The following is a 25,524-nucleotide window of genomic DNA, read 5'->3' as shown; positions in this document are numbered from 1 at the left end:
GTTCACTGTTTCCTGAACGCTGCCAGCCTGACTTATTAGCGTGTTGCAGAGGGATTTATAAAGTCCTTGGCTGCTGTTCATGAAGAGGCGTGATATTTTCAAGAACTCAGAACTGCCTCCCTGGATAGCTGAGGGAAATAAGGTCCAGAGACTTGAAGGCAACTTCCCCAAGTCACAGTTACTGAGCGCACTAGGTTTTGCTCTCCACTTCCCATCCCTCTGGGCCCCTTCCATTGTGGTGCAGCTATGTAAAAGGACTCCAGGACAAGCAGCAAAGACAGCAGGGTTCACTCTTCATTTTATTTGCATGTCCCAAGACTCATCCCCAATACTGAAATCAAAAGAAAAACTGAAGTTTTTCCATGTTAGTGCTAATTTATGGTAACAACCATATCTTTTAAATATCTAACTTATTTTACCCTTCATTTTAAATTGAAAATTAAGGCATATATTTACATGCTTATATACAAAAACATCACAAAGAAAGTAATCCCAGTCTTGGTCCAAGAGTGGCCACTTCAGAAGTGGTGGGCACACAGCCGTTTCCAGAATTTCTCACGGGACTTGAGTTCCACGTGGTCCCCTCTAAGCTTAATGAACCATATACTTCATTTCTGAGTAAATTAGAGGAAATATCACAGAACACGCTTTGTACAAGACAGCACCAGTACTGAAAAGGGCTCGGGGTTTTGTGATCCACGGTTCCGATTTAAAGCAAAAATATGAGGCATAGACTGCAACAGCAAAGAAGTGTCCAATTAAAACCAGAGGGTTAGGAGATAACCTATAAGAGAAAAGTTAAAACCCAGAAATCAGAACATATTCATAAAAGGTTCCAACTACATGTCATCTGTAACACTTAACACATTCCACATTTCAGAGGACTCCACTGGTTTGTCTATTACAGACGGTAGCAAGCAAAAGTAATTTTTTTATATCTACATTTCCCTTTCAGAGAAGCCAATAAACTCCACTCGGCCTCATTCAAGTCATATATTTTGAGCTGTTTTCTGTCGCTAAACTTGAGGGCACAGGCTAACGTACTAGATGGCCTGGTCTGTTGGAGTCTAGGTTTTCAAAAAAAGTCAGTGCAGATATTCAGATTATAGATGAATATAAAATGACAAAGAATTTCACTTTGCAGATTTTCAAAGAATAGTCCCACTTCTGTCTACATTGTTAGAACTAATAACAGCTTCATGATTCAATGAAGCACTTCAATTCAAATTTGTCAATTACTCAGAGCTCCCTCAGATGAGATCACTGCAGACAGACCCACAGGTAAAGAAACAATTCCAAAATTTCAATTTTAATCAAGGGTTTTAGTCTCCCCCTACAGCCAGTTCTGGTCAGTGCTGTTTCCTGGAGGTAAAACTCTGGTAAGTGTGGCCTTTTTTCATATCTTGGGGCCACCTTCTGATTGGAATACTTATGGATGAAAAAATGACAACATGTCTAAGAAGAAAGACTTGCTTAAACTGAAAAGTCATGAGAAAATCCTCTGTGCCATCAAAACAACTTACACAGAAAGCAGCCCAACAGGACCTGCAACACATTCTCCACCAAGTTTGAAATAAAGAAAACAGGCTTTTCTTAGTTGATGCAGGTAATCTAAAATAAAATTTAAAAATTAGTTTCAGTCAAAATATTTACATATTTATATTAGGGTACTAGTGATACGGCAGGAAAAAAATAATGAAGACAGAACAGATGCCAAACCTTACAGCTAATTTTTAAATATCTAGTCCTAGAATTTCAATTTAAGACTTCTTTTAAATTCCACAATCAACATTATATGGTAATATAAATATGAATGAACTTGTTACTGTCAGTAAATGATCATTAACATTTAGGTCCAAGAAGTTAAGAGTTGCTTAAAAGTTATTTATTTGATTTCATGATAATGCAAATAGAGTGCAAAGTCCTCAAAATTGTAGAAACTAAATTTCCAATCTCTGAGATGTGCAACCCAAATCTGTAACTAGGAAGTAAATTACCAAGTTAAAAAGAACAACTCTGAGCAGTAACTAATCATAATGCCTTATATATGTATAGTTTAATACTTTTAAATTCATTAAACCTCACAACATAGCACATAATTATTTTTCTAGCAGTTTAGATCACTGTCTTTTTGAGATATGCCACAAGTTTTCTTTACAACAAATTTTTTAATAAAAGATTGAATGGAAAAATAAATATTTTTTAAAAGGGAATGTAGTAGATAACTAACTGTATTTGTACCAATACAGTTCTTTCCTCCTTCAATCTTTTATTAATTTCCTAACTTCTGTTTTCTTGGTAGATTTAGATTTGTAAGGTAAGAATTCAAGAGCTTAGAAAAGCTTAGAAAGAACAGCTAAGAAAAAAACTAGAAACTTAACTATTATTTTCTTTTTATTTGCCCAACCAGTCACTTTAACTTCCATGAGAGTGAATGGTTTGGTAAATCACAATCAATGAGTTTACTTTTAGGAAGAGTTGATGGTTGTAGAAGCTACTGAAAGCATTTATACTGTTTATCACCTTTTATAATCAACAAAGAACTTAGAGCTCAAAGCATTTGAGATTTTCTGATCAGGAATGTTCAACCTGTATATAGACTGTCCATTACCTCTCCACAAAATTGAAACAAAAACAGAAGCACAGGAATATTTCAAATAAGGAAAGGGTAGGGGCTGAAGCTGGGGCTCAGCAGTAGAGCACTTGCCTAGCATGTGTGAGGCCCTGGGTTTCAATCCTCAGTACCTCATAATTATAAATAAAATAAAGGTATTGTGTCCAACTGTAACTAAAAAAATAAAATACTTAAAAAAATAAGGAAAGGATAAATGCTTTCTGCTGCCTGTGTATTGTAATAGGGGAGAAACCTACACTTGATTTGAAGCTCCTGTTCAATTTATAAAATATTACCTTAAAAAAAATTTAAACTAGCGTTCAGGAAGAAAAAGACCATATGAGAAAGACCTTGCATCACAATCTTATTTGAGGATATGTGTGATCTAATCTGGACCAGAAAAATTCAAAACAGTGCAGACATTGAGGTACTGCTATTAATGTTGTCTAAGGAAAGTCAACTGCCTTCCAAAGTGGTAAATACATCATGATTAGAAACTAAAAATCCTGCATAAGGATGAAGTTAAAAAGGACTATTAATTTGGGTAACATTTTTATGTCTGAACTAATTACTAACTTTCGTAATTATAGTTTCCTTTCTATGCAATTTAGTAATTTTATTAAAAGAAAATCTATACTTACCATCTGTGGAAGAAAATAATTCATAAAGAGCTTGAGCAAGGACATTCACAACAAAGGAATGAGACTTTCTTCTTGACCAATAGAATGATTTTTTGGCCTAAAAATTGAAAAGATCACTTATTATAGAGACATGGTTAGGGGACATAAACTGACATCTATAATCACCTCAAACTGATATTTACCCTGATGACTATCTGTAAGTGATATTGCCTTATGTTTTTCATTCCCCCCCCCTCAAAAAAAAAAAAAAAATCCAGAGCAAAGGGCTCATTATATAATGCTGAAGCTAAACTTAAAACCACTATGAGCAAAATGGCCCATAACAACCTGTTGTTACATAATATTAAAATCCAGAAACTTAAGAAATTCTGTAAGGTTTATAGGTTGCAATTCAGGTTCTTTAAGCCTGGGCAAGAATGCCTAAGACCCTCAAGAAGCACAGACTCCCAGGCATAGATTTCCCCAGCAGATCCCTCTTGCTCTGAGCCCCTAGGAAAAAAAAATCAAACACGTTTTTGTCAAAGAATGATCTGAAATCTTGCCTGGAAAATAGCTGCATCATCATACAGGTCAGGAATGCCCTTCAGCAGTTTTCTCCACAGTTTTATATCTTTAAAGGCAACAGTCATTCCACCACCAGTAAGAGGGTGCCTCAAATTATATGCATCTCCCAAAAGAAGAACACCTGTAAGGAGAGGCAACAAAGACCAGTCATCCTGGAGCCACTCCGTGAGATAAAACACAGAAGAAAAAAATGGTCACTCTGTTAACATACACATTATTGATATGAACTAGCGAAGGCAGGAGTGTGAAAAAACAAGGGAATAAACCATGACTAGAATTGGTTGAAGCAAAAGTTGATTTACTCAGTATTTACTGGGTGCTTAATATTGCCAGGCACTGGGGTCACAGTGACAACAGGAGTGTGGTCTCTGTCCTGAAACTCACGAATCTTATTCTAGGTTCAACAAGTCAACATATTGATAAAACCTTTTTCAAAAGAAAATGTGAAAAAAAATGAAAAGAATCTATGGGCATCCAGGCATAAAAAGCAAGTCTTCAGGCAAGGCACCACTGAGGTTGCCAGCACATTCACGGCTGGTGTCCTGTAGAGCCATGTCTACACAGGCCTACGGAAAAGAAAGCAGGCTGACACCCAGCACGCTGCAGTCCAAGTAGAAGACAACACAGGCCTCAAAGTCATCGGATGTTAATTAGGAGAATAAACTTTGGCTGAATCATCTGAAAACTAGCTCCCCACTCTGGAAATACACGCCCTTCAGTCCTGAGCAAGAGATACTGAACAATTCTTGTGCCCCACAAAGCTTGGGCTTTACCTCTGTTCTGATAATGAGGCGTGGCTCCAGGAGTAGGCATTACTGGGTGGGGTTAAGTCACAATCACCTGTTCCTTTGTAATACTACCCCTTGCCCTTTGTTTCTAAGAAACAGCATCCCCCAATAAAAGCCAGCTCCAGAATGTGCACCCCGCCTTCTCTCATTAGCTTCTCCTGATTTTCTCCTGCCCCCCTGTGGAAGCCTGAGGCTGGGAGCCAGGGAAACCATCCTGAAGCTTATAAAAAAAGTATTACATGTCTGCATAGTATTTTGTGTCACCCCAAATTCTGACCAGTGACTTTGGTTTAGTTGCCCGGGCTGCATGGGGGCAGCACTTCCCTGAATCAAAACCACAGAAGCAAAAAGCCCACAAAAACTCCTAGTGCACTTCCCAATGAGCAGCCAGACTTGGGCTTTACCTTGCAAGACCCCTAATCCTGAGGACAAATGCTTACTTAATGACCCACAACATAGAGTGGACTTTCAAATAAAACACTGACTCAATTTTATTTAATAGGAAATATTAATAATAATAATGTTAAGGTGGTAGAATTATGTATAATTCTTTTCTGTAAAGTCATATTACATTTATACCTAATTTTTAACTAAAAGCAAATGAAACAAAAAAAAACATTAGTTATTATTAATTGTAATAAACATATATTAATTTATAAAAAGGTGGCTTCTAAATGGTAATTCAAATATTTAATTAAATTAAATATTTAATTAGAAGGTATTCTAATACCTTCATTAAAAGCCACAATCCATGATCCAGTTTCTTTTCTGCCTTTTCTGTGGAACATCCCCAAACCCACCAAGGAGGACACGCTGTTTACTTCAACTTGGCACTGGCTTCCTTCATCTTTGCATTAGTTTATTCACTGGTTTATAGCTTTTTATGCATGTGTCTCTACAGCAGGCTGCAATCTTCATGTTCAGGAGCACAGTGTCCCAAGAGCTCGGAGGCAGCCTCTTCTCCAGACCTGTGTTCCCAGTGGAGTTCCCTACACATCCCCAAATGTCCTACAGATACTTCATGTTCACCTCTCCCCACACTTCCCTAAACTTAACTCTTTCCTGTTCCTATGTCAGCAGATGGCTAACTATCTAAGCTGAAACCTGGATTCTACCAACAGACCTCACTTTCTCTATTACAATATCCAGCTTAATCACCGAGTTTCACAGTCTATATCCTAGACATCATCCAAACCCTCTGTCTACTTGCCTCTTCACAACCCTAGTCCCGGCCTTTTATCATCACTCACATGGAATAAGTAGCTTTACTAATGTTTTAGTCTGAACCATCCTCCAAATCATCTTCCACAACATCAGAGTAATATTTCTAAAATTAAAATCTAATCATCCACCAACTTCAAAGCTTTCAATGAACTATGAAAAATAATAAGTTTGGTAACATTTAAAAATAAAGGATAAATATGTAAAAATCAATTGCATTTGTGGGGAGCAGTGGCACATGCCTGGGGTTGTAACTTAGTAGTAGAGTGCTTGCCGTGCATGTGTGAGGCACTGGGTTCAATTCTCAACACCACATATAAATAAATACAATAAAAGTCCATCAACAACTAAAAAAAAATTTTTTTTTTAAAGAGAGAGTGAGAGAGGAGAGAGAGAGAGAGAGAGAGAGAGAGAGAGAATTTTTTTTTTTAATATTTATTTTTTAGTTCTCGGCAGACACAACATCTTAGTTTGTATGTGGTGCTGAGGATCGAACCCGGGCCACACGCATGCTAGGCGAGCGCGCTACCGCTTGAGCCACATCCCCAGCCCTAAAAAATTTTTTTTAAAAATGAAGTTGAACCCCTTCCTCACACCATACGTACACAAAATATAACTCAAAATAAATCAAAGACCTAAATGTAAAAGCTGAAACTACAACAGAAAGTATAAATGTATAATCTTTGTGACCTTGGATTGGGCAAAGTGTTCTTAAATATGACATCAAAAGCACAGGCAAGAAACAAGTCAATCTATAAAACCAACAGTTGGATGTTCTCTGACATAGGATGCTAACACACAATGGGATGGGGGGAGAATAGAAGTCCATTGGATTAGACAAAAGGAAATGAAGGGAAGGGAGAGGGGATGAGATTAGGAAAGATAGTAGAATGAATGTGACATAACTTTCCTATGTTCATATATGAATATACCACCAGTGTAACTCCACATCATGTTCAACCAAAAGAATGGGACCTAATAAGTTATACTCCATGTATGTACAATATGTCAAAACACACTCACTCTACTGTCATGTATATCTAAAAAGAACAATTAAAAATTTTTTAAAGATTTTTTGAAAAGTACAAGTGAAAGAAGGAGAAGTAACCCAAATTCCAAGACAATTAAAAACTTATATAGGGACTGGGATCAGTTGGTGGAGTGTTCGCCTAGCATGTGCAGGGCGCTGGGTTCGACCCTCAGCACCACATACAAATAAAATTTTTAAAAACTTATATATTCCAACAGATACCATCCATCAAGGAAAATGAAAAGAAAACTCAATGAGAAAGAGTTTGTAAATCACATATCTGAAAGGGATTTGCATCTAAAATATATAAAGAACTTTCAAAACTCAATTAAAATTTTTAAAATTTGCCCAATTAAAAAATTACAAAATCTGAATAGATATTTCTTTTTTAAAATATATATTTTTTTAGTTATAGATGGACACAATACCTTTATTTTATTTTATTTTTGGTGTGGTGGATTGAACCCAGTGCCTCACGCATGCTAGGCAAGCACTCTATCACTGAGCCACAACCCCAGCCCTAGATATTTCTTCAAAGAAGTTAAACTGACTATAACCAAATAAAAAATATTAAACTTAATTTTCCATGAGAGAAATGCAAATCAAAAGCATGAGGTATCACTTCATACCAGTATACTAGGGATGGCTTAAAAACAAAATTACAACAAATGTTGAGAATGTTAACTGGAAGCCTCACACATTGCTGATGGAAATGTATAATGGGACAGTTACTTTGGAAAATAGTTAGAGTCACTTTATGACCCAGCAATAAGGATCCTAGGTATATGCCCAAGAAAATGAAAACATATGTCCACACAAAAACTTGTACATGATGTTCACAGAAGCATACTTTGTAATAACCCAAAAGTGGAGACAACCCCAGTGCCTAACAACTGATGAGTGGATGAACAAAACGTGATATGTCCATACAGAGGTTGCTATTTGGCCATGAAAACAAATGTAGGATGACATGCCACACACAAATGAACCTAAAAAACAAAACCAACCAATCAAAAATCATTATGCTAAATGGAAAGTCAGTTACAAAGGACCACATATAGGAAATATATTTCCTTGCAATAAAAATACCTGTGAATATTAAGTGTACCTGTGGGTACACTTAAAAACCACTGAAGTATATACTTTATAAATACGTGAGCTGAATGATTTGCAGATTATATCTCAACAAGGCAGGTACCAATTTTTTTTTCAATGATTTCCACTGCCTGGGGTACTAAAACTAAATGATAAACATATATTCTACCCATCTGCCACATAACACTCACCCTAGGCTCCAGTCATAGGACCTGAGATCTTAGAAAATCCCACATATCTCAGGAGTGGTGCCTTTGCAGATGCTTGCCCTCTACTTATAAGTCTCTCATCTTACTGTCCATCCAATGGTCTCCCTCTCATCCTCCAGATGCAACTTTAACTTTATTTTCTGAGCAGTGTCCTGCCTAACCAACCTCCCTGGCTTGCACAGCCCTTCACAGGGCATCTGTGGTCCCATGAATGGGTTCTTATTATGAACCCCATCCACACATTGTGAAATCACCCTCTAAGTTCCTAACTAGAAAATGTCTTCTCCAGGGGAAGGATTGACTTTTAACAGCTGTATCCCCAAAGAGTGGCACAATGACTCAAACAGAGCCAATATTCAGCATTAGCCAAATATATCATAATATTAATTTTGCTATTAGTAATTCTACATCCCATGTGTTATTCACAGTGCTACTACACACTTAATCACATAGGTCACTGGGAATATTGAATCCTTTATAAAGTAAGTCCAACAAAACAATACCTCGTTTGTTTACTGGTGAAGGAGGAAGAAAGCTTGCCGGCATGGCTCGCAAACGAGAATTCTGAATGCCTTCTAGGAATGGTTCTTTCAGGTGATCTACAATAAATGTATAGTTCATAACATTTCAATTTAAAACTATCCAGTATACAAACATCAAGTACAAACAAATACCTACTGTACACCTGTTATGGTTGTTACGTATATCCCTGTGATCAAGCAAGAAGTAGCTATTTATTAATTACATTATTAAGCACAAATCAAGAACTAATTAGCTGTTTTATTAATCAAATTATTCATTAAGCACTTAGTTATTCATGCTAAGGAATGACTAAGGTATCTATGAAAATACACATATACAGCTGAAAGAACAAAGAAATTAGAGAAAGTCTGAGACAAAAGTCAGATGAGACAGGGAAAAATCCATGCACCTCTCTTCCAAATGTTAACTGACAAATTTAATTTATTGCAATCAACATATTCTGATAATATTAGATAAAATACTACACCAATTCATAAATAACATACTAGAAAAAGAATCAAATTGAGAGGCACAGGCCAGCTCTACCTGTCTGAGCTTCAGTTTCTTTATCTATATAATGAAATGATTGGATTAGCTCTTCTCTCAGATACTTTTGAAGTTTTGTGCTTCTACTTGGATGGAAAATGAACTGTCCCACAGTCCCCAGTACAAGAATGAAGGAACAGAAAGCCTATGTTAAAACTGTCACACTCACACAAGGAGTAGAACCTCAGTATTCTAGTCAGTATTAATATAAATCCACAAATAGTTCTTGTCAATGATTTCAGAGCAGCCTGTTCCATTTAACCTCAGGTTTGCAGAAAACAAACAAACAAAAAATACCAAATCTACAATAAAAGAAATTCAATGTTAAAAATGTCAGGTAATGGACAATTCTTTTTCTAAATATATATACCTAATTTTCCCATCTGAAAGCTTCAAAAGTGGATTAACTGAGTGAAAATTTATCCAATATTTCTATATTCATACATTCAAATAAAATGTCATTACTAAAAATCTACATTTGACTACTTTATTTCTATTAATATCTTGTTAGCTAAACAGAATGGTTTCACCTAGTTTTAAAAAATAACCAACAAAAGCAGAATTTTTGTTTAAAGGTACTCATACCAAAGATAGTTTCCTATTACTCTAAATGTATCATGATTAACAAGCAGAGTTTTCCTTCAACGTTTTTGTCAAAAAATGTTCTTTCTTTCCCATGCTGGGGTTTAAACCATAACCAGGACCTCACACATGCTAACCACTTAGCCACATCTCCAGCCCTTTTATCAACATTCTTAACAATTTACTTTTCTTTTCTACATCTTTCCATTCTCAAAAAAAAAAAAGAAAAATTCAAAAAAACTAGTATCATAAGATATCTAAAAATCCCATAAATCATAAAGCCTTTGTATTCGATTCAAAACAAAATGACCTTGAAGATCTCCTACAGCTCTTAAAGTTCTGGGGCAGGCACGAGCCAGTCAGCCCTCAGCCAGTCAGTCCTGATATCAACCTTGGCTCTGTGACCACTAATACAGGTTGAACATCCCTAACCCAAAATCTGAAACAAGAGTACTGACATGACACTCTGGAAGCATTTTGGATTTCAGATTTTTCTATTAGAGATGCTTAATCAGTGAAGTTTTTGCAAATGTTCTAAAATCTGAAAAAAAATCTGAAGTCAAACACTTCTAATCCCAAGTATTTTGGATAAGGATTACACAGTCTATACTTATTCTTAGAGAAGCTAAGCAATCTCTCATGTGTAAAGTGGGAACAAAGATGATGCCTACCTCATAGGGTGGTTGCATAGATTAAAAGAAATCACATTTGTAAAACACTTCTCATGTGGTAGACTTGCAATCAATAGTAGTTGATTACTCCGAAAGTCAAATACAAAAACAGTATAAGAGATATTTTAAGAATTCAAAGACTTTAGAGTGCTGTCCAGACTACCAAAAAAAAAAAAAAAACTATACATGATAATGCTAACTATTCAGAAATCATGCTTCAATTATCACAAAAACATATTGGAACTAACTTTTTTTTTTTAATTTAACTGGTTTTCACTTTTTGATTGCCAGTTGAAATAGTTCAGTACCAGAGAATTTGGCTGCATTTTTCACCTGCCATGTTTACCTCTATTTTAGTCTACTTTAGCTTTAAGGAGAACAGGAGACAGAGAGCCTTTTGTGAGATCTGCTTTCAGATTGTAGATTACAGTGAGAGTAAAATCCCATTTCTTACCAGGAACTTGTGGGTAAATTTGTTCAGTCAGGTAGTCTCTTAAATTCCTTGGCATTTCTCCACGAATGTCAACAAGTACTCTAGTTTCACTGGATGAAATCTGGTAGATGAGAACTGGACTTGGGTTAACTAAAAGAAGTTCAGCATGATTGGCTTTAAACTGTGGTGCATTCTAAAAAAAATTAAATTAAATTAAAAAATTAAATAATTTTTTTGAACGACCAACAATAAAAAAAATATTAAATAATTTTCAAATTTCAAATTGCTTTTATTTTTCTATAATTATACTTTTACAATACCTTCATAAGGAAGCCAACAAAATGAGATGAAACAGAAACTTTAGTGGAGACAAGATTTTTCCTAAACTTGGAGAAAAGCCCATCTGCAACGACAGTCAATGGAGCATGGAGTTCCTACAATACAGAAAGAAAAGAGTCAGCTAAATGGTTAGAAATTCACAGTACAGGTAGAAGAATGTGAATGAACAGATTTAAATATATTATCAGACAACACTACGGAGGATAGGTGAACCATTATGTGAATGTAAGACACTGCTTGACCATCTTTAGAGACACTCGTGAGTTCTTGAGGATAAACTCCTTCTGCAGCTCTATCACTGAAACCAGGAGGAATTACTCCCCACTCTAATGGACAAGAGAGGAAACAGCTACAAGGCTAAATCTCGTAGAAAGAAGACTAAATCTCATACAAAGTTCAAGGCCTAGTCAGATTCATTCTAGAATTTTTCAAACTTCACACAGTGCTTTTAATCAGTGGCTAGGGCTTAGAAGAATTTTTATAAATGGCTACATATGTATTAATATTACCACACTACAAGAAAAGAAATACTTGCCTCCTATTTCTACCTATAACGATGTACATATAGTAATACTACTATGCTATACACTTAAAAAGTGCTAAGAGGGTAAATTTGTGTTATGTGTAGTATACCACCATGAAATTTTTCAAATAAAGGCAGCTAAATCATTTTTTTTTAAAAAAGATACTCTTACTTTTGTATTTCTGCTTAAACAATTGCTCGTTTTATCTGAATCAACTGTTTTATGATGACTCCTTCTTGCTAGTTCCTCTTTGCTTCTCTGCTGATGCATATTTCTTATTTCAGTTTTTAATACTTGTTGGTATACTGGTTATGTTTTAACATTCTGCGGTGCTCTAAAGGCAACGCTGCAATCTGCAACCCATCCTGCTGCACAGGGCTTACAGAGAACTCAATGAATATAAGCAGGTGAGTACACTGTTTTTAAAAGAGAAGGATAAAAAGGGAAAACCTCTTTTAGGAAGAGAGAACCCTGGATAACCTCACCTTGATGTCTCCAGTCTCTTTGTCCTTGTACTGAACTCCTGTCACAGCATCATCTTCCTCTAACAACTGCAGCACTGTGCCTTCAATAAACTTGGCACTGAAGGATAAACAAACGGAAAGAATTTCTATGGCAGCACACTTGAGCAATTTAAATTAGATATGATAAAGTCCTTATGCCTTAACTCCAGTTATAAACTGGACACATGTGCACGCACGTGTGCGAATAAGGTCTAGAAGAATAAAAAGCAAAACCATTAGCAAATTTTAGAATTATGTGTTTTTATTTCATAATCTACCAACAAAGAATACACATTAGTGATAAAATGATATTAAAAGTATTTTTAAATATTTACGTTTTAGTGTTATGTGGACACGATATCTTTATTTTATTTCTATGTGTTGCTGAGGATTGAACCCAGTGCCTCATGCAAGCTAGGCAAGCACTCTACCACTGAGCCACAACCCCAGCCCCTAAAAATATTTTTAAAAGGAACACTAGATCTTTATCTTAATTCACTAAAAAGCAAAATGTATGCAGATAAATTATATACTTACACAAATTTATTAATAGAAAGGGAAAAATTGCAATTTATTCAAATTATTAGGAACAAGTATTTTTAATCATAATCTCTACATTTTACTATTTTTATACAATGAATATATTCTACCTCCATTGATATCAAAGATCAAAGTCTTTTTAGAACCTACAGATAAGTCCACTTACTTCAAATTACTTAAGTTACTTAAGTGTCAACACCCTTAAGTCTGTGTCAATCATGAGTGTCCTCATGTTCAAAACTTCCTTAGCTACAGCATTTAAAGGTTACAGGCAAATATTAAGTTCATAATCAAGAGAAGCAGCCAGTCCTGTCATACTAGGTTCTCAGTGAGATGAGAACAGGAATCTCTCCTTGTAATCCTCAGCACTGACTTATGGGTACACATGAATTTATGCTGCAGTTATATATAACAAGTATATCCTCTAAATTCAATAGAATCAAAATCACACAATTTTTATTTAGTCAAAGGAAAATTCTCTATAATTCTAAGTCACTGAAATGAAAATTCTCTATATGATCTCCTTAACAAAGGCAATGAATATAAACTCTTCTGATATTTTTATTTTATACCTATGTTCTAGAATATGCCTAAAATTTCCATGAAAGTTTATAAAAATCTTATTTGTACAAAGGCCAAATTTAACCCTTTAACATTACACAGCTGAAGCTTCATCTTACTTGGGCTCTGCCATGGCTGCTTTCCGGAGACCCATGATGAATCTTCCATGATGGAAAGCTCTTCCACTCTGCACTTGATTGTCTTCTGACAGAGGGTAAGGAATCTGAACCTCTGATTTGCTTTCCCGATCATGAATTATGTAGCCATTTATTGATTGGGCATCAAGACCTTCTACTGTATCTGCAAAACAATTCAGTTCAAAACAATCAAAAATTTTTTAATATGCCCAGAGTTATACTACGTACCAAGAACAGAGATAGTGAAAATTAATCTCCACTACATAAAGCTACAAGATCACTTGGAGAACTAAGCAATTAATATTTAAAAAATGTTGATGTTTCTAGATGATAATAAAGTCTTAGCAAATTTGAGGTACTTTTTAAAGATAACACGATTATTTCTGATCTGTAATTCTACTTTGCCTCAGAAAGACAAGCAAGAAAATGCAACATGAAGAAGCCTGAGTTAAGCTGTCTGCCTACAATGACAGGGAACATATTCAGTTCTTAACACTATGTCAACATATAGATAAATGGATGTCACACACACACACACAGACACACAGGGAAGAAAAAAATTTAAAAAAATTTAAAAATTTTAAAAAATAAAATAAAAGGGAATATAAATGAAAATATCACATATTTTAGTTGTATTTATTACTATACATATAAGAAAAAAGTTGATTTCCCAAGACAAATGGAAAGGTATTGATGAGTTCAAAATATCTGTAAAAACTGATCTAGAATAAACTCAAAAGAGTAATTTTTGGTAAATCATATAATAGAAAAGCTAGCAGAAAAATAAAAACCCACTGAATTCATTAGATTCATGTAAAGGGGGCTTTCTTAAGTTTAAATCAGTAAAAGCAACTGAAAAAGAAAAAGATTTTCAGTAGAAAAGATAACATTTTTAAAGTACCAATTGAAAATGATAAAGCAACACCTTGGGGAAAACATCAAACAAAAAGATAAATATTTATATATATAATTTACTCATTAATATCACAGAAAAACATTAGACACCAATAATAATGTGCAAAAAAAAGGTATTGGGTGTTCATGAAAAGCAATATAGGAACAGTCATCAGAAAAAATGCTTAAAACTTGATTTTTAAAAATTGAAGGAAACACCAAATCTAGCAAATTGCTGCTAAAGTTATGATAAACTAGATAAATAAACATTATACTAGTGATACAATAAATAACAACATTTAGAAAGTAATTATAACAATAATTATCAAAAATATGAAGAAGTTACCACCTTTTGAGTAATAATCATAATCTTGGAAATATAACTAAGAAATTTATCCTAAAAATAATACATAATTTTTAAGTAATTTTTCAAGTTATATGCAAGAGTAAATTCACTATTATATTACCTCAAGAATAACTGAAAATAATCTAAACATTAATCTAAATTCAAAAAGTAAATGAGATACATTATACAGTATTTATTGAGGAAATACTATGAATAAGCTTAAAATGATAATGATAAAGAAAGGTTAACAGTATTGGAAATACACTTAAGATTGAAAAAGTGAATTTTAGCACACATATTAAAAGTGATACAGGGGTTGGGGTTGTGGCTCAGTGGTGGAGTGCTTGCCTAGCACATGCGAGGCCCTGGGTTCGATCCTCAGCACCACATAAAAATAAATAAATAAAATAAAGGTATGGTGTCCAGCTATAACTAAAAATAAATATTTTTTTTTAAAAAAGTGATACAAGCCAGGCACAGTGGTGTACGCCTATGATCCCTGTGGCTCAGGAGGTGGAGGTAGGAGGATCTGAGTTCAAAGCCAGCCTCAGCAAAAGCGAGGTGCTAAGCAACTCAGTGAGTCCCTGTCTCTAAATAAAATACAAAATAGGACTGGGGATGTGGCTCAGGGGCCTAGTGCCCCTGAGTTCAATCTCCAGTACCAAAAAAATAAAGTGATATAAAGTTATGTTTAAACAAGCTATTGTCTGAATATCTGTGCCACCTACCTCTACCTCCCAAATTCCTATGTTGAAACCCTAACCCCCCAAAGTGGTACTGGGATACGGGGCCTTCATCAGTTGATTAGGTCACCTCACTAACTGCTATAATTAGAATGGCCCAGGGTCCAGTCCTGTACCTCTTCTTGGCAATATCTCCGTCTTGTAGCCTCATTTAAGTACTGTAGCTCCTCTCTCACACACACACACCTGACATGATTCATCAGCAAGTCCTACCAGAACCTGCCGGCTTCCCACACCTCCCTGCTGCCATCCTGTTCTCACTGATTCTGCAGCAACCCCCACAGACATCCCTCCTCCTAACCTCACCACTTTACCATCTTTGCCACAATATTATCAGAATAATTTTAAATAATACTCTCAAACTTTTAAAACGTGAGATTTAGTAATTCTTCTTAAAATTCTCCAGTGGCTTCCTTTCAGAGTACAAACCGAATCTTCCGACTGGGCAGCAAAGTCCTCTGGGCTCCAGCCCTCTCCTTTCCATCCACCCCCCTTCACCGGCTGCCCTTCCCTTCCTTCATTCACAAGGCCCAGACAGACAGACCAGTCTGGCTCTGCAAGGAAGGCAAGGCTTACCCACTTGATAAGCTCTGCCTGGAATTTCCCCCTCCAGGTGTCATCAGGGCTCACTCCCTCCCCTCCCTCAGTTCTTTATTCAGTGTTATCTTCTCACTCTTTGAAACTGTACTTATCCCCTAAATCTCTATCCCCTTTTCTGATTTTTCTCTAAAGCCTGTATGAGCTTTATAAATATATATGTATGTACATACACACACACACACACACACACACACACACACACACTCGAAATTTTATTTATTTATAATCTTTTATGACTCCCCCCCACTACCCACTAGGTCAATATTCTCCATGAGGACTGGAATTTTTTGTCTGTTTACTCACTACTGTACCTCGGTATCTAGGACAGAACCTGCCATACAGAAAATGCTTAATAAATATATGTTGAATGAATGTCACTCCTTTAGTCACCTCCTCCCTCTCTTGTATCAACAATTTAGCAAGACCCTGAGATAAAATATAAAAAAGGGCTGGGGATGTGGCTCAGTAGTTAAAGCATTCCTGGGTTCAATCTCTGATACCAAAAAGAAAAAAAAACCTCAAGAATAGTTTTCTAGACTCAAATTTTTAAATCTCCAATCCAGTTTTCTTGTCAATGTCAAAAATTGCCACATCCAATGGTCATTGTCTATACTTGCCTGATCATTCACAAGCGACATGCCATGCCTGTCCTTTCATCACCTAATATCCAGTCCCTCCTACTAGCAACACTCCCTTTTGTCAGATTAAATGACATCAAACAATTCTGGCTTTCTTCTACCATCCTTCCAGTTCCTTCTCAGTCTCTTTGCCTGCTTCCCTCTTCTACAGTCTTTAGATATCAGTTTCCCAGGACTTGGTTTATTCTGTCTTCTCTTTTCTGCATACATTCTCTTTAGGTGATCTCAATCATTGCCACAGGTTTCAAATACCACAACATGCTGACAATTCTGAAATTTAAGACTCTGGTCAGCACAAACTGCTCCTCTGCACTCTCAGATTCATATATGTAATCTGACTTCTCCTCTTGGATATTTTGATAGGTTCTACCCAAATTTCCCCCAAACCTGTTCCTCTCCCAGTACCAACATCTGCAGGCTGCTTAAAACAAAACATAGGAATCACTTTTGATACCACCCTATTTCTCCTATCTCACACCAATCCCTTTGTATGACATGATACTTCTGTCCCTTAATTTTATCCCAAATCTGTCCATTTGTCTTTTTGTCCTCTGCTACCATGCTAATCCAGATCTTCATTATGTCATTTGATCTTAGCAACAAGTCTCCCTAAACTGCCAGCTTGACTCCATACCCCAACATCATAATTTATAGTCTATTTTCCATACTGTATTCACATATTTTTTTATAATAGCATTGTTCAAATGGTAGGATATGATCAAATAGTGAACCATGAAACAAGTTTTGAGTTGTGAATTGTACAATCAGGTGAAATCATGAAGACCATTGGAAAAGAAAAATAAAACAGATTCCATGGCTAGAAATGTAGCTCAGTGATAAGGCAAGTGCTTAGCATGAACAAGGCTCTGGCCTCCCTCCCCAAGCACCACAAAAAGGGGGAAATTTTTTAGTCACATTGAAAGATAAATGATATGTTGAGGCATGGTGTAAAATGTGTTACTGTGAGTAGCTGTTACAGGCTTGAAGCCACTCTTTTAGACAGAAAAGGAGATCATGCCCATTGCCTTTGAGGCCCTGTGTGATCTGGCAGCTGCCTACCTCCCCAGACTTAATTTCATGCCACTTTTTTGTAGTTATATCATCCACTACTTTCTAGTTATATAGTCTCCTTTTCAGTTCCTTAAACAAAAGAGCAAACACATATATAGTGCCTCTAAGATGCCAGGCACTGTTCTGAATGCTTTAAAGATGCATGTAAATTAAGTTAATCCCAATAATTTAACTGAGAAATAGAAATTCTTTGTATGGCATTTTAAAAATAAGGTAACTAATACACAGAAGGTTCAGTTATTTTGTTTAAAGGTGCATTCTTAGGCAAGGTCACACAGCTTCTGGGAGCTGGGGCTGTAGCTCAGTGGAAGAGCACTTGCCTGGGATGTTCGATCCTCAGCACCACATAAAAAATAAATAAATAAATAAAATATTAAAAAAAAATAAAAGAGCCAGAGCTGGTGTGCAAACCCAGGTAATCTAGTTCCAGAATCAGTGCTTTTTATTAATACCCCATGCTTCCTACCACACATCAAGTAAGCTGTTTCTAGTCCACAGCCTGGGTGTATTTGTACTCTGCTTCTCAAGAACAGTTTGTCTGCCTTACTCATCAGAATATATCCTTGGTACCCAAAACGCACCTCACGCAAGGAAGACAGTAAATAAATGTTCCCTAAATGAATATGACTGGTGCATAAAATGCATTGGCTGAATTATACTTAACTAAACAATTCTACCCAACTGCTCAGGAGGCTAAGGCAGAAGAAACAAGTTCAAGGACAGCCGGGGTAACTTAGCCAAACCCTGTCTCAAAATAAAATAAAAAGGGATAGGGATGTAGCTCAGTGGTAGAATGCCCACAGGTTCAAACCCCAGTAGAGGAAGAAAATAAAAAGAGATTCTAGGCAATAACACTATAGCAAGAACACACACTCCATAACACTCTACAAATGACAGTTTATTTTATTTCTTTCTTGGAGGGTATTGGGGGATTGAACCCAGGAGCGTTCTACCACTGAGCCCTTTTTATTTTGAGACAGATTCTCCTGTAAATTGCTGAGGCTGACCTCAAACTTGCCATCCTCTTATCTCAGCCTCCTGAATAGCTGGGATCATAGATGTGCACCACCATACCTCTTCACCTTTTACTAAATTTCATGTCCTCATTGTGTGAGTTTTCCAGGTCCTTAATTTTTTATTTATTTTTTAGTTGTAGATGAACACAATACCTTTATTTACTTATCTTTCTGTGGTGCTGAGGATCAAACCCACAGCCTCACACATGGTAGGCAAGTGCTCTCTACCACTGCTTTATAACCCCAGCCCCCAAATCCTCAATTTTGACCATTACAATTTTGTAGACATTATATCTCACTGAGTCTACTTCATATCTCCTCATACAATTGAATGATTATTTTTCCCTTTGCTTTCATTTTCATGCAAATTTGTTGTTAATTTTATGTTTATTTATTTATTTATTTTGGTGCCAGGAGTTGAACCCAGCAACACTTAACCTCTGAGCCATACCCACAATCCTTCTTATTTTTTTATTTTGAAACAGTGTCATTAAGTTGCTTAGTGTTCACTAAATTGCTGAGGCGAGCCTTGAACTTGCAAGCTTCCTGCCTCAGCCTCCCAAGTTGCTAGGATTACAAACATGTGCCACCACACCCAGAAAATATAGTTTATTTTTTAAAAGAAAATAAAATGGAATACCCATTTACTATCCATAGAATAATATACAGTGAAGAGTGTTTACTTATACTACATGACTCTCTGAAAATCCATAAAACCTACCTCCAAGACCCAGGTCTCTCAGAACATGACATCCACCTGGCTGCAGAAACTCTCCAACTATTCTGTCAGGTTCTTTTAAATCTCTTTCAATTACAGTCACCTTTCTTCCATCTCTGGAAAGCACTGCTGCCAGAGCAGAGCCAAGTATACCAGATCCCACGATGATAACTTCTGGATCATTTAGAGAAGATGTTGACACAGAGGTAGCTGCTCCTACTGAAGTTGTTTCTGAAATATTGTTTCCTTTTCTGTGCTGTTTAATAAAAAAGAAAATTATGTTTCCAAATTCGTTAACTTTGTATCATATTACCACCATATAGATGCACTGGACTTCATAAAACCAAATGAACTGCTACTTTTTTAATTTTTTTGGTAACAAGGATTGAACCCAGAGGTGCTTAACCACTGTGAGGATGGCCTTAGGCCTGAGCCTAAGCAACTCCATTTTAAAAACTCCAGTTTGAAACCTGCAGTCTCACCAGGCACACTCACAGAGTTCTCCAATATGGCCTCAAACAAGTTACTTCCCCTCACCCTGCTCAACAGAGTGAAGCCCGTGGCAGGCTGTCCTTTCTAGGGAAAGGCTAGAAGATCAGGGTGGAGACCACCAGATGTTTCTGACATTGGTAGCTGATAAGGATTACAAGAAGGGTCAAAAAGCCCCCAAATTTAGTATAAATAATAGAGCTGATAAACAGAGATTCAGCCAGCCCAAACAAGGATGCACTGGGCTGGAGAGCCTGATAAGGACTTGACAGCCCATCACTCTGTCACAGTTTCCTGATCCTCTGCATGATCCTCACCGCTCTCAAACTCTACTGCCTCCTCTGGACCTTGATGAGAGCCACAGCTTCTCCCTACAACCCATCTGCTTGTCCTCTCCAGGAAAAGCCTGCCTTGGTTTGGACCTGATCACCGCGGTCTGAGTGAGTGTGCATCTACTGGACATAAAGCTTAAGGCTTAAGACTTTTGAACTTAGCACACAGAGGGAATGTCTGTCATTAGCCTATCATGATTAAGTGTGTTTGCAGTGCTTAGAATTAATCTAGAATTGGTTGCTATGAATTGATTATGTCTATTGCAGTGCCAGCATTAAGGATTGACATTTTCTTGATTAAGAACCTATAGTGTGAAATTGTATTGAGTAATTTGAGTGAATAAAGCATTGAAAGGGGCAGAAGCATGTGGACATTATTTATTTCTCCGCTCCCCCTAGCGACAACCACTGAGCAAAATCCCCAGCTCTTTTTTTATATTTTATTTAGAGACAGGGTCTCACTGAGTAGCTTAGGACCTTGCTAAACTACTGAGGCTGGCTTTGAATATATGATCCTTCTACCTCAGCCTCCTGAGCCACTGGGATTACAGGAATGCTCCACCGTGCCTGGTGAACTGCTACATTCTTAAACCTAGACCATAAATAAAAGTCAACCATGTTAAAATATTGATTAAATAAAAATGTTATCTCAATAAAATTAAATATATATTCCTTTTTCCAAGCTTGTTATTTAGAAAACGCTGTTATACAGATATATGTAGTTATATATACCAAGCTAAACATAATAAATACCTAAAAAAGGATTCAAAGACATATTAGAAGACAAATTCTATCATTACTCAATTCTTTAAATATAGACTGAGCATCTACGAGATGCAAATCTCTTACAACTTCTACTTTAACTTCATGCTATTCACTATTCAATACCTTGTAAATATTTCTTTTTTGGTACTAGGGATTAAAGCCAGGGGCACTCAACCACTGAATTACATCCCCAGTCCTTTTTATTTCTTATTTTGAGACAAGGTTTTGAAAAGTTGCAGAGGGCCTCACCAGGTTGCTAAGGCTGGCTTTGAACTAGCGATCCTCCTGTCTCAGCCACTCCACTCTCTAGGATCACAGTTCTGTGCCACCACACACAGTCTTTTTAGATATTTCTAAAGACATTCATCCTCCTTCCAGATTTTCACTGGAAAAGCAATCTAAAATCAGTTTGATTCATACAACAAAAAGACTGTCAAGTCCTGGATACAGATCTATTAATTGAAGGTTACAAATCAATAAAATTATAAAAGAACAGAATAACTCTATTGCCCCTTGGGGTTGGTTTGACTTGACAACAACTTTAGTCCTTAACATACAAGCACATATTTAGTTTTTTCCTTCCTTCTCCAACCCCCCATCCTAATACTCTTTTTAAGTGCCTAGTCAAACAGTTGGTCCTCCAATTTAGGGATAAAGGCAAACATTAAACCTATCATTGATTGGACAGCAAAAACTTTTACTTTGATCATAGAAGATGAAAAAGTCATGTTTTGAGAGATGTTTGCCCACTAAGAATTACAGTGTTCGTTTTCTAAAAAGAATAATTCAACCTAGTAATAAATATTTGTTCTTAGAAGGTGAATTCACAGATTTGAAAATATAGCAGATATAGAATTTGCAAGAAATCATCTTCCTTGCAGTTCTCTGACCTTAATGGTTAAGGTGAGACTACATGCCATTTAAAGAGGTTTTAGATAAAGAACTTGGGCCAAATAAAGGAAGGTGACAAAGTCTAAATTCCTTTAGAATTTTAGATGTTCTGTGATTCTAATGTTCACCCAGCATTCTCTTCCTCTATAATGGACTGAGGGCTATCCATTCCATTTTTTTGTAACTTCTAAGGAGAGAAGATAATAAAATCTCTTCTTCCCATCACTGTTTCTTAATGGCTAGAACAACTGATTATCCTTAAATTACTGTTCTAGGAGCAAGACAAGTCCTCCCCTTTGTCATATTAACTAATCATTTCTCATTAGATTTTTCTTCCTAAAAGTTTTCCTCTCTTTACACACACACACACACACACACACACACACACAAACACATGCACATGCATGCAAATGCGCACACACACACACACACACACACACCTGCCCTCTCTCCTGGAAGGAGTGCTCTGGAGGAAATCAAGACTTTCAACTTTCAGAGTCTGATCAATAGTGGAAATACAAATAATACAAAGAAGAACTTAGAGCTCAACAGACCACAGTCTAGCTATTCCCTCCTTTCTAAGGAGGGAAGAGAAAGCTTGAGGCATTCATTCACAATACAGAATCCATATCAACTACTGGCAACCCAATTTTCCTGCTCCAAAATTTCTCAACACAGTATGACAGTAACAGCATTCCAGCCACCTGGACTAGTGCTCAGTGACCCAAGGGAAGTTACCTCAGACAGAAACACCAGAGTTTCCAAATTGAGAATTACAGATCCCCTCTCCTACCTTTACTCCTCCTCCAACCCACTCGCCCAGCAATTCAACAGCCCTCCTCCAAAGCCTCCTAACAGAGGTGTGCTACCTTTAGACTAATGTTAATAACTACTAGTTATTAAATGGCTATGGACCAGGCATTCTGCAAATATTAAATCATTTAATTCCCTAACTACCAACAAGAGTGGTGCCATCCCCATCTATTAGAAAAGGTAACTGATTCTTATAAAAATTAAGCAATTTGCCAAAAGACTCACAGTCGGAAATGGTAGAACAAAAATTCTCAGTCAAGTTCCTCTCTTCTATAATGTGCAATGTGCATACAGCAAAATGATACAGATCCACAACTCTACATTACTTTGTATGTGACTCACCCTAACCCTAAGAAGCCATATCTCTCTGGGTCTCATGTTCTAAGCCTCTCACCTGCTATCCCTGCTTCCATTCTTGTACTCCTAGAATCCATTCTCCATTTCACAACTAGTTTGACCTTTTTAAAAAGTCAAAAATCAGGGCTGGTGATATAGCTCAGTTGGTGAAGTACTTGCCTTGCATGCACAGCGCCCTGGGTTCAATCCCCAGCACCAAAAAAAAAAAAAAAATCCAGCATACTTACTCCCATGCTTAAAATCTCTAGTGCTCTCAGGGAAAGTCCAAGGCCAATGGCAAACAGTCCCTTCAAGACCTGGCCTCTAGGACCTGTCCCCCTCATCTACCAACTGGCCTCCTCCACTGCCTTCAGAGGAGCCATGACTTCACCTGTATTTTAAGACAGGCCCGATTTAGGAACATCACCACACTGTGGACATGATTCTACCATTCACTTGACTTAGGACGAGCTAATTCACACAATGTCTCTATGGATTAGGGAACATGGGCTCTTTGCCCAAGGTTTATTTAAAATGTTGTCACTTTCCCCAGTCAGCTGTCACTTATTATAAGCAGTACATGTACTTACAACAAGTTTCTTTCTTTTCAGGTATAAATACAAACCTTACCCAAGGATTTAAACAAACCATATTTTTCCATCAGCAAAAGCAATTCAATCCTCCTTAAAAAGGAATTCTAACATTGATTAGGCATTTCCTAATTAAATCAATATCCAACCCCCATGTGAGGATCAGTCGATGGTAAATTAAACAAATGTTTTCAATCTTTTCTAGTATCAAAGATGTAGCCAAGGCACAGGGTTTTAGAACTTTCAACTAAATGAGAATTTATACTAGAGTATCTAAGATGCCACCTTTTGCGTTACCCCAGTCGTAATTTTAAAATAAGACATTCATTTGCTCTCTTTGAAGTCAACCTACCCTCCTGGACTCTAGCTGCTCCTTCTTTTCTGATCCAGGGGGTGGCTTGGCCCAGAAGAAGCCAATAAGTGGCAAAGCTGAGAGAATATCTGAGAAGAGGGCGAACTGAGAGCCGCTCTGCTGGCGCCCCAGGACGCCCCCATTTCGGTGGCGAAAGCGGTAGGAGAGCACCAGGCCCAGCGACAGGAACACCAGCACGCACAAGAAGAGCTCCTTGTTGGCCAAAGTGATGAAGTCCCCGCATTTCTTATAAAAATAGGTGAAAGTGGCAATTCCGAGAAAAGTCCACATGATGCCAAAGGCTTCTTTGGTAGTACCGACCAAGGTTGAAATTCTTTTCTCCCGCAGTGGGAGTTTGGTAATTAGAGGCTCCCGACAAATCCTAGTAACAAAAGGAACAGGGGGCACCGGCCAAACTCAGGAACCGCGATCCCAGGATTACAAGTCAGAGATCAAAATTTAAAATCGTACACAGTACAAAACAATCTTAAGGATAAATCGTACAGGACTTGGGAGGTAGTATTAAAAATTCGCCTGCTCCAACAGCTCCCGGTGAGACTCGCTCTCCTCCTTCGGGCAAACCATACTTTCCTTTTCCTGACGGGGTCTCCGGGGGCCGGCTGCAGGCGATGCTGAGTATTTTGACGTCCGGTTCGTCCTACTGGAAAAATGTTTCTCTTCCCTCACCAGCAGCAGGTGCCCAGCGGGAGGGAGCTGGGGGCGGGGGAAGCTCGCCTCCGCGGAGAGCGCTCGCCAGCGGCAGCGAGAGGCGCCGGGGCTGCTGGCGAGCGCGGGAGGCTCCGGATTCCCTGGACGGCGACACTGCCCAACCACCCTCGGGGGGGAGTGCCCGGTCGGCCTTCCCAACAAAAGATGGCCTGGGATTCGGGCAGCGCGGCCCCGACGCTCCTCGGCAGGCTCTGATTCCCGAGTCCGGAGCCTGCCAACCCGCGACTCGGCTGCCTCTCGGGTGAACGGCGGTCTACAGGGAGCCTCGCTCAGAGGGCGGCAGCGGTTCCCGACGGCCTCCTCGCCAGCCTCCCACGCGGGCGGCGGCCGCCCTCCCCAGCGCCGCGCTTCCGCAGTAACCAGAGTAACCGCCGAACGCCCTCAGCACGCCTGGGAAGCCTGGGCAGCCTGGGCAACCTGGGTAGCCTGGGTAGGCTCTCCGGAGCAAGGGACCAGGAGGCGGAGTTCCAGGGTCGGGCCCGCCCCTCGCGCGTAGACCCCGCCCCTCACGCTGCCGCTGACCAATGAGAGCGCGCACCGCGCGGTAGGCCGAGGTGGTGCTATGGCACAGTTGGCCAATCGTAGACGGCGCAGTCCACGCGGCACCGCCCATAGGGGCGCTAGCGCGATGTTGCGTGGTGTAGGGTGGGGATTCCGGGGTGGAGCCGGGTGGTTAGCGGG

General features: G+C 38.0%; 1 protein-coding gene across 1 annotated transcript; it reads right to left on the bottom strand.

Annotated features, from left to right (window-relative positions):
* Positions 1–145: 145 nt before the first annotated feature.
* Positions 146–25,255, bottom strand: SQLE (squalene epoxidase). Its single transcript, XM_081266879.1, has 11 exons — positions 24,115–25,255; positions 19,550–19,802; positions 13,503–13,683; positions 12,265–12,361; positions 11,237–11,350; positions 10,938–11,109; positions 8,666–8,761; positions 3,798–3,940; positions 3,256–3,352; positions 1,524–1,611; positions 146–784 (listed from the first exon to the last, which is right to left on the bottom strand). The coding sequence occupies exons 1-11, from the start codon at positions 24,403–24,405 to the stop codon at positions 592–594; spliced, it is 1,725 nt and encodes a 574-aa protein (XP_081123005.1). The 5' UTR covers positions 24,406–25,255; the 3' UTR covers positions 146–591.
* Positions 25,256–25,524: the final 269 nt, after the last annotated feature.

Source organism: Spermophilus citellus (assembly GCF_964194105.1).
Source record: "Spermophilus citellus genome assembly, chromosome: 14".
Classification (NCBI taxonomy): domain Eukaryota; kingdom Metazoa; phylum Chordata; class Mammalia; order Rodentia; family Sciuridae; genus Spermophilus; species Spermophilus citellus.
The sequence above is the reverse complement of the archived record's forward strand: the minus strand, read 5'-3'. Positions and strand labels throughout refer to the sequence as shown.

Coding starts and splice junctions, on each gene's coding strand:
- SQLE (XM_081266879.1), bottom strand. CDS start 24,405: ATGTGGACTTTTCTCGGAATTGCCACTTTCACCTATTTTTATAAGAAA. Junction 12,362..13,502: donor GCAGCCATGGCAGAGCCCAA/GTAAGATGAAGC, acceptor TTTATCCTTCAG/TGCCAAGTTTATTGAAGGCA. Junction 11,110..11,236: donor TTGTTGGCTTCCTTATGAAG/GTATTGTAAAAG, acceptor AATTTTTTTTAG/AATGCACCACAGTTTAAAGC.